This window comes from Geotrypetes seraphini, chromosome 6, assembly GCF_902459505.1.
Source record: "Geotrypetes seraphini chromosome 6, aGeoSer1.1, whole genome shotgun sequence".
In the NCBI taxonomy this organism is placed as follows: domain Eukaryota; kingdom Metazoa; phylum Chordata; class Amphibia; order Gymnophiona; family Dermophiidae; genus Geotrypetes; species Geotrypetes seraphini.
The window spans coordinates 36,845,047-36,859,499 of record NC_047089.1 but is presented as its reverse complement, the minus strand read 5'-3'; the positions used below and the strand labels follow the sequence as shown (position 1 = coordinate 36,859,499).

Here is a 14,453-nt window from a genome sequence, read left to right as displayed (position 1 = left end):
CATATGGGTGAGGAGCAGTGGAGTAGCAAGGGTAGGAGATACCAGGGCATTGGCGCCCTCCTATCTGCGCCACATTCACGCCCTTTCTTCCCATCCTTGTACCTCTTAAAATCATCACGAGCACGAGCAGCTTCTCCAGCCTGCTACTCGTGCTGGCTTTCCCTCTGACATCACTTCCTAGCCCCGTGACCTGGAAGTGATTTCAGAGGGAGTTAGGCCATCTCAAGCAGCAGGCTAAAGTAGCTGCTCATGCTGGAGAAGATTTTAAAGGGGTACGGGGCAGGGAAGGGCAGGTACAAGCGTGGCATTGGGGGACAGAGAGGTGCCTGCCCCCTCCCAAGATGGCGTCTCGGGGTGGTCTACCTCCACCCCCTTACTATGCCAATAGGGAGGGGCAATTTTATAAAGGGCACCCAAATTTGGGTGCCAGAAATGTGAGTCCTAAGCCAGTGTTCTATAATAACGAATTTATGCGCCAAAGCTGTTATAGAATACTAGTGTAAGTCAGCTCCATGGCAGATATATATTAGCACCTAAATGCAGCAGTTGCATGCATAAATGAGTGTTCTGGAAAGCGTGTGCGAGAATAGTCAAAACGCCCATGACACACCCATTCTCCTCCTGTATGAATGCCCCCTTTGCAGTTATGTGCTAGATAAATAGGTCCTTATTCTATAGTCTGTCTAAAATATCAGCTCTGTTACTAAGCAAGATCCTATAGAAGTTAGGCGCACTGTATAGAATCGCACAGTTCCGCCTAAGCAAGCTTAGGCATCGCTAGGTATCCTAACTTAAGGCGCAGTCAATTTATACCGGGGGTTTTTTTTTTCACCTAAATACCTGTGCCTAATTTACAAAGAGGCGCTTAAATTGAAAACTCACCCACGATCTGCCCACTTTTATATAGGCGCTTTGGACTAATAATAATAATAATAACTTTATTTTTATATACCGCCAGCTATCTTGCGACTTCTAGGCGGTTTACAATAAAAGAAACTGTGAATACAATAAAAGAAAATGTAAATACAATAAAGAGAAACTTTACGTACAATGAATTAAAGAGTTTAGCAGTGTACATCTCGATACAATAAAGAGAAACTTTACGTACAATGAATTAAAGAGTATAGCAGTATACATCTCGTACAATGAGTTAAAGAGTAAAGCAGTCTACATCTGATAATTTTAATAATGTTAACAACAGTTTGTGTGTTGCAAGGCCAGGAAGTGCCAAGCTGTTTGCACAGAAGTAGAAATATTCCGGGAATTGAATAGAGTGTTCGTAGTTAGTGATTAGGGGTTGGGGTTAACAGTTTGCAGTTTAGTTATGTGATGATGTTACGAGGGGGGTTGATGTTCCGGTTCGTTGCCTAGGTATTTCAAGAACAGGTAAGTTTTTAGGTGTTTCCTGAATTCTAAGTGCTTACTATTTATAGAATTGTGTTTTTTTGAGTTAGAAACCTAATGTTCAATGAAAATTAAAGCCAATTATGAGGTGTTAAGAGCCAATTATCAGCACCAATTGCCTATTAATTAAGTTAGGAGCCTACATCTACTAGGTACACTGGTGTAGGTGCCTAACTTTAGACAGACTATATAGAATTTGTCAGTTATGGACTAATTCTGTATGGCACTCAAAATCATATATGGAATTTAGGACCTGTTATAAAATTATCCCCCCTGTGTCTATGCGCTTAAGTGTACACACCCAAAACAATTTTATTAGATCACACTTAAGCGCATAAAACATTATTCTACCCCCTATTAGGCACATCTTATTTGAGAATGTTAGTTTGATCCTAGGATGAGTCTTAATCAAGAGGGCATCTACAAAAGAGCTGCAATATTTCAATTACTTAATTATTCAACCCTGATGCTAGAAATAAGGGTTAATAGAGAAGCTGTAGGTGCTTCCATTGTACATCCCCTTTTACGAAACCGCGCTAAGCTTTTTTTATCACCGGCCACAGCGGTATTAGCTCCGATGCTCATAGGAATTCAATGAGCATCGGAGGTAATAATGTCGCGGCCGGTGATAAAAAAAGCCTAACATGGAATCGTAAAAGGTGAGGCGGGTGGAGGGGTTAGTTTGGACATGTATGTCTAGCCTCTGAGATCTATACGCCCATCATGAGGTCAGGTAAGAGAGAGCACAGTTACACCACATTTAAAGCATAGATCATGAGGTAGATATGAGGTTCTCTGCATATTCCTTTGTTTCTGGTTATTCATGCAAACTTACATGGCAATTGTGGTACTGAAACATTCCCGTTCTGGTAACTGATGTTTTAAATATTGCGCATAAATGAAGCATGACTAATACCTAGATCTCTAAACATTTATTATTATATTTGCAAAAGTGCCTATCAAGGTTTTTAAGTGTCAAATAACAATCTTGGAAGTGTGAGGTCTCTGTACAATTGATTTTCTTGAATAGATACTCAACGGTTTTGCATTGTCTCATATGTTCATGAAAAATTGTTATACATTCTCATTCTGTTGTATTATTCTGATCCATTATTCTAGTGCTCTCCACATGGATTTTCTTTTCAGACTAATTTCATACCACATTTTGCTGCTGAATTTTTACAAGTACTCTCTATTACAATAACTTGAATTCTGGTGATTAGTTTGAATGCGAACATGTATCTGTAGAACTGAACATGATAGCACCATGGATAGTAATGTTTATTTTATAGTCTTTTATTTTATTTTATAGGTAATGGAAATCAAGGGACAGATGATCCATGTACCCGAGTCAAATTCTATTTTGTTTTTGGGCTCTCCGTGTGTTGATAAGTTGGATGAACTGATGGGCCGAGGACTCCATCTTTCCGACATTCCTATCCATGATGCAACTCGTGATGTCATTCTAGTGGGAGAGCAAGCAAAGGCCCAAGACGGCTTGAAAAAGCGAATGGACAAATTGAAAGCAACACTAGAACGAACGCACCAAGCTCTGGAAGAGGAGAAGAAGACGACTGTTGATCTGCTTTATTCCATTTTCCCAGGCGACGTGGCTCAACAGTTATGGGAAGGAAAGTCTGTTCAGGCCAGGAAGTTTGATGATGTCACCATGCTCTTCTCGGACATTGTTGGCTTCACTGCTGTCTGCGCCCAGTGTACGCCAATGCAAGTGATCAGCATGCTGAATGAACTCTATACTAGATTTGACTATCAATGTGGAATCCTGGATGTCTATAAGGTAATACCGTTTAAAATTATTAATGTATGAAGCACAAAACTTTTTAATGAATAAAGAATAATCTGCTCCTGGGCTATGCATTCTCCTGTAAAGTGTTCCTTTAGGAAGGCCTAGTGTGGGAGCAAAGATCAAGAATGAAGGAATTAAAGAAAAACAACAATAAGGGATACTGCTTCTTGCCTTTAATGAGCAGATTTTGAAATCGTTATGTTATCTGGGGGGTCTGCAAAATAACACTTTCTAAAAGATTACCCTTGGAGTCTCCCTTTGAAAGTCTGTGGGTGACTAGCACTGTTGGAATTTCTGGACCAAAACACTTTGTACCTGCTTAGCATAAGAATATAAGAATTGCCATACTGGGACAGCCCGAAGGTCCATCAGGTGCAGTATCCTGTTTCCAACAGTGGCCAACCCAGGTCCCAAGTACCTAGCTAGATCCCCCAGATTTTATGCTGCTTATCCTAGGAATAAGCAGTGGATTTCCCTAAGCCATCTCAATAATGGTCTATGGACTTCTCTTTTAGGAAATTAGCCAAGCCTTTTTTTTAGAACCCCGCTAAACTAACTGATTTCACCACATTCTCCGGCAACAATTCCAGAGTTTAATTACACGTTGTATGAAGAAATATTTCTCCGGTTTTAAATTATATTTTGATTGCAAACTACTTGGGGAAAGTGGACTAGAAATGTTCCTTATAAATGCATACATAAATGCAATTTCTGTATATTGCTACCTGGTCCTGCTTTCTCTTCACCCCAGGAGTGTCCTGTGCCAGAAAAGTATCATGTAGACATCTCCCCTAGCACTTCTGCACCACCATTGTGTTGCAGTTATGGACATGGACAGGGTACAGTTTTGGCACCCTTGCTTTCCTTGTGCCCTGTGTGGCTTCAGCACCCACGCATGGTTTATGGTTTATTGACTTGATATGTCACCCTTCATGGGAGCACAACAAAGCAGTTCACATAATTAAAACAGGGAGAAGGGAACTGCAGGCAGTGATAGGTGAGAGAAGAGAAAAGAGTGAGGGATTAGCGGGGCCAGGTAAGACAGAGCCATAAAGCAATTGCAGGTAAAGGAAAAGAAGATTTATTAAATGATAGAAATATGTATGTAAATTTAATCATTTATTATAATTTGATTAATTACTTCAATACAATATGAATGGGAGGGAAGGGGAGGGGGAAGTGGGGGAAAGGAGTTGGGGGGAGTAGGGAGGTTGATATAAGTCATATGGAAATATATTTTGGAGGAATAATAGAAATATGTATGAAAATATCATAATTGTGAATCTATTTGAAATGAAAATCTATTTGTATTATATTATATTAATTTATTTCCTTCAATAAAATGTTATAAATTTAAATAAAAGCTGTTAGCTCAGGAGTCCGGTTCCATTCACAGGTAGGAGGAAATAGGCAACATAAAACTAGTCCATCCATAAATATAATAATGTCCTTGCGTGGCCTGCTCCTGCAGATAGGCTTGCCGGATTTCCTCTTTAAATAAAAAAGATACCTGGTCCCGCCTCATTCTGTCCTCAGCTCTGCCCCATTCTGCCTCTAGCTCCATTCCATTCTGCCTCCAGCCGAACCTCCTGTCTCCTTCCATGAGGTCTGGGAGGCCTCTGCGCATGCACGGATGTCAATGCAATGACGTAAGGCTTAAGCGCGCGTATGACTTCATCATATCAATGTTTGTGCATGTGCGGAGGGTCTCCAGACGCATCCCCAAGCTCGAGGACTTCCCAAACCCGGACAAACTGCTGGGTTTTGGAAATCCCTCCCGGCAACCGGACAGTCCTCTAAAAAGAGGTCATGTCTGGGTTTTTCCCAGATATCCAGTAATCCTATTTGCAGGGCCACCGTATGCTCTGTTGTCTCTCTTTCTAGCAGAGAACAATAAAGGAAGGCAAGGGGATGTCTTAACAACCAAAACAAGTTTTTATTAGAAACGGTAATGTTTGAGTCGGCGGCGGTGGTGGATGTGTTGCTGGTGTCTTTGCCTTCTGTGCCCTGATAATGCGGCCTCGGGCTGGAGTTGCTGCAGATAGAGAAAGGAAGAGTAGACGCCAACCGGCAGAGGCTCGCGGGCGGCGTGTTAAGTGCTCGTTTACCGAGTCAGCGCTCGGTTTGCAAGTCACAGTTTGCTGGAGTGTTTTGCTCGTCTTGCAACAAAATACACAGATATACTTAAAATAGAACGTATGACCAATAAACACTTTCAAGGTAGACAAATAGGGTGTTCAAAAAGTGGAGTGAAGAACAAGGAAAACTCAATGTGAGGTAAAAATGAAGGAAAAAGCCTCGGAAAGGGCCCTCCCACCTCCACTGAAGTGGATAGCAAATGGTGGTTAAGCGGTAACCTCGCCTGATTGGTCGGGTCACACCCTGATGTAGCCTTTTGGTGAAATGCTGACCTCGTCGGTGTGCTGATCAGCAGAAGATAAGTGGATTTTTCCTCTATCAATTTTATAAGTTGTAGTGAAGCATGGTTTAAATGCTCAAATGTTCAGTATTTATTGAAGGTTTTTTGCCAGTGAGGTTACCACTTAACCACCATTTGCTATCCACTTCGGTGGAGGTGGGAGGGCCCTTTCTGAGGCTTTTTCCTTCATTTTTACCTGACATTGAGTTTTCTTTGTTCTTCACTCCACTTTTTGAACACCCTATTTGTCTACATTGAAAGTGGTTGCTCGTCTTGCAAAACACTCGCAAACCGCGTTACTTGCAAACCGAGGTTTGACTGTATTGTATTAGATTTATGTTTTATTATGTTATTTTTAATGTATTCCGCACAGATTTTGGGATGTGTGGGATATAAATATTTTAAATAAATAAATAAAATATTTTAAAATAAATACTCCTCCCCCCCCCCCTTTTACAAAACCATAGTGCAGTTTTTGCCACCGGCTCTGGCAATAACAGCTTAGACGCTCATAGAAATTCTACGAGCGTCGTGGCTGTTGCCGCCACGACTGGCAGTAAAAACCACGCTACGATCTTGTAAAAAGGGGGTGGGGGAGGGAAATAAACTAGGATCTCTGAACCAACCCTAAGAGCAAACAAATTGACATGTGCCCTGAATGAAGTATAGAAAAGTGTGCATATGCTCTGCGGTGGTAATTGTCTGTGTATAAAGACCTTTTAACATGCATGTGGGCTTTGACAGTTCCTTCAATAGACATAAAAAATATTTACCACCTGACAGTTTTTAATAATCTGTAAGTGAAGATCTGTCTCATGAACCTTGGATTCTTGCACACATGCCAGGTCAAAAAGAGAAACCAGTGCTGAACCGGGTTTGGCTTCATTGTTTTAGAATTTGGGAAAGTGGACTTGCACTACAGTAGATTTAATCTGAATTTCACTGGGACTGAGACAGCTGAGTCTCGGATAATATCCTTCACTCAGAGGGGTTCCAGATCTAATCTAGACTTTCTTCCCCATCCTTTAATGAAGCCAGTGACCATGCAAATGATTTTGCGCACTGATGGCCCTACATAAGTATTATTAATGCTGTTACTTGCATAAGCAAACTGTTTACTCACAGAAGCAGGATATGATTATTGTGCATTAGCCAGAAACGGAGAACAATGTCAACTGCTCTGCTCTATATGGGTGAAGGGGAGGGGGATGACTGGAATATTTTAATAACAGCATAAAAATGTTTACTAGAATCCCTGTTAGCCCAGCATAGTCTTATTTATTTTCAGCACGTACTTCAGCTACAGGCAAAAATGGGTGCTACTTAATGAAGCTTGTATTATTTTTTAGAAGGATATGTTACATATGCTTAGCAACGGATAAAAAGCGGAAAATTTTTATTTCATTTTAATGTTGTGTTTTATCTTTTTAAATGTATTGTTTTATGACTTTTTATGTTAGCTTCGTGCCTAAAATTATATGGATAGTGCAGGGTAGTAAATGTTATACAGAAATAAAAGTATGCTTAAAGATTATTCCCTATGGCATCCAAAGTTGTGCACTCAACCTTGGCCATGTTTCCAAGATGCATGCACAAATAAATTGGATAATGAGCTCTGAAACAATAATTGGATGCTAACAATCAATTAGCGATATTAATTGACACTCATTAAAATTTGCATGCACATCTGGATGTGCATTAGTCTCTAAGGAATGGCACCTAACTCCCATGGCACATTTCTGAGAAGGTGGCATGAACATGTGTTTGTCGGGGGCATTCTGAAAAGATGCGTGTAGAACTATACAATGCTGCCTAACTGTGCCTAGCTTGGGCGCCAGCATATATACCAGGTTTTAGCAGGCATAAGTCCGATGTCCAAAATTTAGGCATGGGATCTATGCTAAGCTCTATTTTATATACTATGAGGGGCATTTTTGTTAGGATATCTAAGTCTGACTTTAGATGTTTCCCGCAAAACATCCAAAATTGGACTTCCAGAAGGGGTCCATTTTTTGAAAATGCTGGACGTCCAACCTCAGGACGCCTAACTTTATTTCCCATTTTGGACAATACCATCCAAGTTGAAAATGAAGCCCATTGGACTTGGGATGGGCCAGTTTTCTAATGAACTAGCCACACTGACATGCCAGCAGAACATTGGGTCACATTAGAAGGCACCTCTGTGAACTTCACATAGACAGTACAAAAGTACATCTCACCATAACCCCCTTATAATGTATGGTGAGCTCCCCTAAAACCTGCTATACCTATGTGTCTACCATCCCAATAGCCCTTATGGCTGCAGGTGACACCTATATTGCATATAGTAGGGTTTTGGTGGACACTCACTTTCCACCATAAATGTAGTGGTTAGAATGGCTTATGGGCCTGGCTCCTTCTCTCTATGGTTCACTAGCCCACCCACCTCACTACTTAAGACACTTGTGTGATGCTCTACTAGGCTTTCCCATACCAAGTGCTGCTGTTCTACAGACAGGTATGTACTGTCATTCAAAAAAAAAATTGAGGGGAGGAGGTCAGTGACCACTGGGGGAGTGTGTGAGTCTCATTACTTAATCCCTCCAGTGGTCATCCGGTCAATTTGGGTACCCATTTGGCACTTAGACGTTTCTCAAACAGGTCTAGTTGAAAATGTCTACGTTCTTTCTAGGACTTCCTGGGAAAGGTTCAATTCTAGCTGTAGGATGTTCAAGTCTAAGTCCACCCATTCCCTGCCCATGGCACGCCTACCAACACACTCATTTCTACTGTGGATGCACAGCGGGTAAGAAGTCCTGATAGATGGCAGTAAAACTAGGTGGAATTTACAATGAATAGGGCCAGTGCTCTGCTGGTTGAACTCCACTGGCTACCGATTAAGGCAATGATCCATTTCAAGTTATTGATGATTATTTTCAAAATATCATACCGTTCAGTTACTGATTACTGTCAAGACATGATTAGCCCTTACACAGTCTCAAGAAACCTAAAAATCATCTAAGAAAACTAAACGGTCATTTCCCTCAGCTTCAATCTATTGTAAAATGATCACACATTGAAGACTATTAGGAGGCATCGGTCCATAGCTATGGAACCAGTTGTCATACAAAATCAGAAATATCAAATGCTCTCTCTCCTTCAGAAAAGCAATCAAAAGCTATCAGTTTTCTCTATGTTTATTATAAGTAGCTGTGTCCAACCTGATTGTTTTATGCATTTTCTGTAGTATTTGAGAAAAGACATGATTAAATCATAGGCATTGTAATCCGCTTTGAGCTGAAATGCACTAATAAGATTAGATTAGAAGAATAGTGAAAACCCACAATAAGGAACTTTTCTTGACTGTGCCTATGAGAAATCATCATGGAATGCTCATTAAGGGGCCTTTTTACTAAGCTGTGGGAAGAACCAGCATTAGCACACCCTTACGTGGCTTTTTCCAACACTAAGGGCTAGATTCACTAAGCAAACCGATTGTGTACCGATCGGTTTGCGACCCCTTTGCGACCCGATTCACTCTGTGCCGATCCGATTCCGAACCACGCATGCAAATGAGGAGAAGGGCATCCAAAAGTAGGAAGGACCCGATTCACAAAAAAAAAAATTAAGGAACACTGACTGGGTTGCCCGGTCATAAAATAAGCAACTGCTGAGGACCAGTCGCTCAGGTCTTTTCCGACTGCCTTGCTCTCTGCCGCCATGCTTTCTGCCCCACTCGCCTGCCCTGCTCAGCCCCGACTCGCCTACCCTGCCCCGCAGTGTGAGCCCATGGTTTTAACCTGCGGGTTTGAAGTGGGTTAAAACCACGGGCTCGCGAATGGTTTGTTAGAGGCACCACCAGGACTCTATGAGCATTGGGAGCAGCACGGGCCATTCAGCGCAGCTCCCCGCGCTAAAACCACTAGTGCGGTTTAGTAGAAGAGGGGGTAGGACCAGTAAAAACAGGCTTGCTGGTGATGAGCAAGAAAAGATATTGGAGGCAATTCTATAAGTGTCAGATAAAAATCAGCACTCAGCGACTGTTATAGAGCACATGCCCTTTATGGAATCATGCTTAATACCAATTCTTGTACACCACGTTTTGATGACATATACTTTACCAGTGAGTGTGGATGTATGCTGAAACCTGGTGTAAATGCTGGCGCCCAAGTTAGGCATGTAAGAATGTGCTTAACTTTTGGAACACCCTGACATGCTCATGCCTCTGCCTTGGCCACACCCCCTTTTGAGTTATGTGCTATTAGAGTTAGGCACCATGCCTTACAGAATAGCGTGCAGCCAGATGTTTGGGCACATTTTAATGGGTGCCAATTAATATCAATAATTGACCGATAGCACTCAATTATTGATGTTAATTGGCTTGCTACGGCAGTGTGACATAGTGGTTAGAGCCAGAGTCACAGCCTCAGCCCCCTGAGGTTGTGGGTTCAAACCCTATGCTGCTCCCTGTGATCCTGGGCAAGTCACTTAATCCTCCACTGCCACAGGTACATTAGACATTGTAGACTATGAACCCACTGGGACAGATAAGGAAAATGCTCAAGTATCTGATTTGTAACCCGTTCTGAGCTTCTTTGGAAGGACTGGCTCAAAAAATTGCCAATGCCTTTTTATGCTAAGGTATATTTCAGTTGATAATCGCCTTTTATAATTTTTCTGACACACTTCACTCTGCACAACCCCACACGTACAACCAGAAACAAAAACATCTTTGCATACCCAGGCTGCAAATACAAATCCTTCCTAGACAGAACCTTCACGTTCCAAGCAAACAGACAGGAATCCTGGCTGGGAAACCACATAAACAAAGCCAGACAGACCTACAACACATTCCAAAAATCAATTAAAACCGTTCTATTTGACAAATTCCTTGCCTAATCAGACGACCTCTCTCAGATATTCTTCCCTTTATTACCCCAATGTATTAGGTAATTTCTTTCTCTCATGTATTCCTTCCCGCTGCTCCCCTAATTATTATGTAACTTGCTTCTTCTTGCATTGTGTAATTCGCTGATTGACCAGCCTTCTTTCTATGTGAACCGCCTAGAAGTCAGTTTGACTATGGCGGTATAGAAAAATAAAGTTATTATTATTATTATTATCATCAATGTATGATTTAAAGCTTGCTTGTATTTCTGAATTGATTGAATTTGTGCTCTATCCCTATTATAACAGGGACGATTGACGATGTTGTTTAGGCATATGTTAGATGTGATAATCGGAGGGAAACAATGTTTATATATGTGGTATGGAAACCGAATAGTTGAATGCGGTATATAAATTTTTTAATAAATAAATAAACAAATTTGTGTGTGCATCTCAGGAGTGTCCCCAAGTTTTGGCTAGCATATCTAGGCGCCATATATAGGGGGTATTTACCCAGAATTTCTGTTGTCGTATTTTAAATGTGCCACGTATAGGAACAGGACAACCCTTAATAACTCTCCTTTTTCTTTTCCCTTTGTAAAGGGGTGGAAGAGATTGAAGCGATATAACATAATCTTTATCAGACTCCTAAAATATAGTCAGATATTCCTCTATTGCTGTGTGCTTTGATCATCACTTTATGTATCGATTTTTTAGAAAAATGCTGAAGCTTTTATTATTCAAACAATATGTTGTAGGTTAGGTTTCCTTAGTGTTATTTTTTTTATTTATTTTTATTTTTTTAAAATTAAGACTGCCTTTGTTATTCCTGGGAATCTGTCCTGGTCTCTTGGCTTTGCAAACTGCTTAGAACATTAAAGTTGAAGTAGGCTTGCCAGATTTTCCAGTCGGAAAATCCATATCACCTAGACCCGCCCCCAGTTCCGCCCATCCCTGCCCTGTAATACCCTAATCCTGCCCCCGAGTCCTGCCCAACTCCCCCCCACCACCCCCTCTGCTGCCTGCCCAACAAGATTTGAGGAGGCTTTTCAGAACCTGGACAAAGTGCCAGATCCCTGAACATGTCCGGGTAAAAAAACGGATGTCTGGTAACCCTAAATTGAAGCAGTATACAATACCATTCTTATGCTATGCTATGTAATCTGGGGGTTAACACTTAATATGCATATAAAGCCTGAATTAGAAAAAACAAACTTTTGCTGAAATGTAAGGCGGCCTTCTGTATCCCCTGAAGGTGTCAGGCTCTTTATGCTGCTGGCAGAGATGTCTAGAGGCACAGTCCAACGTGGAGCAAGGCTAAGCTTGCTCTGAGTTAGTCTGACAGATGGCCCAGCCAGAAAGCACAGTGTGAAGGAAGAAGAATATGAAAACCACTAGATTTTACATGTAGAAAATAGCAGGTGGCCTCATATTGTTTTTCCTTTCTGAGGTAATGGAGCTTGCAGTATCTCCAGGGGCCCTGAATATAAACTCTCTGATTAGCACTCCTTGACACTGCCTTCAGCAGAAGTCACTGTTTGGTTGTGTTTTGTCACACATTTTATGGCAACGACAATGTAGATGTATTAGGCCTGCCAAAGTGATGGTTAGATATGATATAGAATCTGTGTAACTCAGTCTACAATCGTAAATGCCTCGTGTCAGGTTATAAAGGAGAAAAAGTACCTGAATTACAGCTTTTTATGGATGATGCTTTTTAACATGGGGTTATTTAATGGGAAAATGAATTATTGCATAGCTAAGAATTTTACACTAATCAATGCTTTTTATTATAACGATTGTGCTATGCTTTGCATATTGCATTTAACAGAGCTGATGAAATATATTTCATTTTAGTAAATTTGGAATGATCTCACAAAATATAAAACAATGAAATTCCATGCATTTCTGCCTTTGACATAGCCTGGGCACGGGATATGCTCTATAGCTGTTATTTGACTTAAGAAAGAAAATGGGTAATGCTTGTACAATACTTTAGCTCTCTGCATTTTATGATTCCTAAGATTTTTTAAATGTTTGCTTTGTATTTTGATTATGCATATGTGCGAGCAGTTTGGTTTGTCTATTTTATTTTATTTTACATTAAGACTTATTCATCACACCCTTCTGATCAGCAATCACCTGAGGCTACTTATAGGAAAAGGCATGTGATGGGAATAAAGGGGATATTCTGTAACGAGCTGTCTAGTTTTACGTGGCCGGTTGTATCTAATCATTTTACTTACAGTATTTGGATCATACCTTTTTATATTTTTTCCAGTCGTAGCTGAAGGTGAGTTACATTCAGGTACAGTAATTATTATCCTGTCCCTAGAGGATGTATAATCCAGAGCAGGGGTCATCAACCTTTTTAAAGCAAAGAGACATTTTATCCTAAATGTTTGATCCAAGATTTACAAAGAGCCGCAATAGGTAGAGAAGAGGGTTTGAAATATTCCAGGTCTTTCACTCTCTTCCTTCCCCAAGGTATAGCTTCTTTCCCCCCTCCAACCCCTAGCAGGTCCCTGCACCTCTCATCCCTCCCTCTCTCTTTCTCCTTTCATGCCCTGACCCTTTAACTCCCTCCCAACCCATGATTCCCTCTCCCCCCAAGGGCCTATCTAGGTACCAGCGGGGGGATCTTCGGGATAGGAGCACGGCCCTCTCATGACAACTTAACCTTACAACGCCCCACTCCCCTCCACTCTGCCATGTATAGATAGGACTCCCTCCCTGGGCCTACTGAGATACCTGGAGGTCTTTGTGGCAGGAGTACAGCCCTTTCGCTCCTGCCTCCTCATGGCTGCTTACTAAAATGGCTGCCGTGACCTTTTGTAGGTGCTTGTGGCATTTCCTGTAATACTGCGAGCTGCCACGAGAGGCAGCCATTTTAGAAGGCAGCTGTGAGGAGGCAAGAGTGAGAGGGCTTTGCTCCTGCCATGAAGTACCCTGCTGGATCACCAGATACTTCGGTAGCTCTGGGGGTTATGGGTGAAGAGCTGCATGTGGCTTGCGAGCCGCAGGTTGCCAACCCCTGATCTAGAGGGTCAGTATTCAAAAAGAGTTAAACCCTTGTGCCTTCCTAGCCGCCAATATTGGGCAACACTTAACAGTGCTGCTGAATATTGGCATTCACCAGCCATATCTGAAATGGGCGGGTCAGGGGCATTATGGTTATAGTGATCTTTATTTGATATTCAGTCTTTCTTGTAAGCAAAACAAAATGGCTCACAAAACAAAAGAACCATTAGCCCCCTCCCCCCCTTTTATCAAGCTGCGCTAGAGATTTGTAATGCGGACCGGCATCGTAAATGCTCCGACGCTCTTAGAATTCCCATGAGTATTGGAGCACTTACCTTACTGGCCCACGTTAAATACCTCTAGTACAGTTTGATTAAAGGTGGGGATGGGGGTGGATTTGGAATGCAATGCCGATAAATAAGACAGAAAAATGGAGGAGAGGGAGAGATTGTCTTACTGGAAGGCAGTAAAGCAAGTGCTCAATAAACAACCAATTGACTTCTCGTCTCCATGAGCACTTGTCCTCCTTACTTCAGATCTAATAGGTGTACAGCTAGGCCCTGGCAGCGCTCAATGTTATTAGAATTGACAGCACAAAAACAGAGTGGAATTGTCCTAATCAGAATGATGCACACAAATAAAGTGTCTTTCAACTCATCTGATGGTCCAAATGCCTTTATTCATCCAAAATCTCATTAATTCATCCAATGACTCAATGACTCAGCATGTACATATTTTGGCCAAATCGGCCTGCCTCAGGAGTCTTGAGTCTTCAGCAGGTGTATCAGATAACCTGATGCATGAAGATGCAAACACCCTAATAGCTGCTGCTAAATTGGAGCTTGTAGAGCAGTGCTAAAAGCCGGATCACATACCGAACATTCTGCATTCAAGTTTCAAGTTTATTAAGTATTTGATTAATCGCTTACTCAAATA

At 41.5% G+C, this 14,453-nt stretch overlaps 1 protein-coding gene across 1 annotated transcript in view; it reads left to right on the top strand.

The window, feature by feature from the left end:
* The window catches only part of GUCY1A2 (guanylate cyclase 1 soluble subunit alpha 2), a 359,928-nt gene that overhangs the window by 184,927 nt on the left and 160,548 nt on the right, over positions 1 to 14,453 (top strand). Inside the window, exon 5 of the mRNA XM_033950369.1 lies at positions 2,717 to 3,202. Coding sequence (XP_033806260.1) covers positions 2,717 to 3,202 — 486 coding nt within the window. The remainder of the gene's footprint in view (positions 1 to 2,716; positions 3,203 to 14,453) is intronic.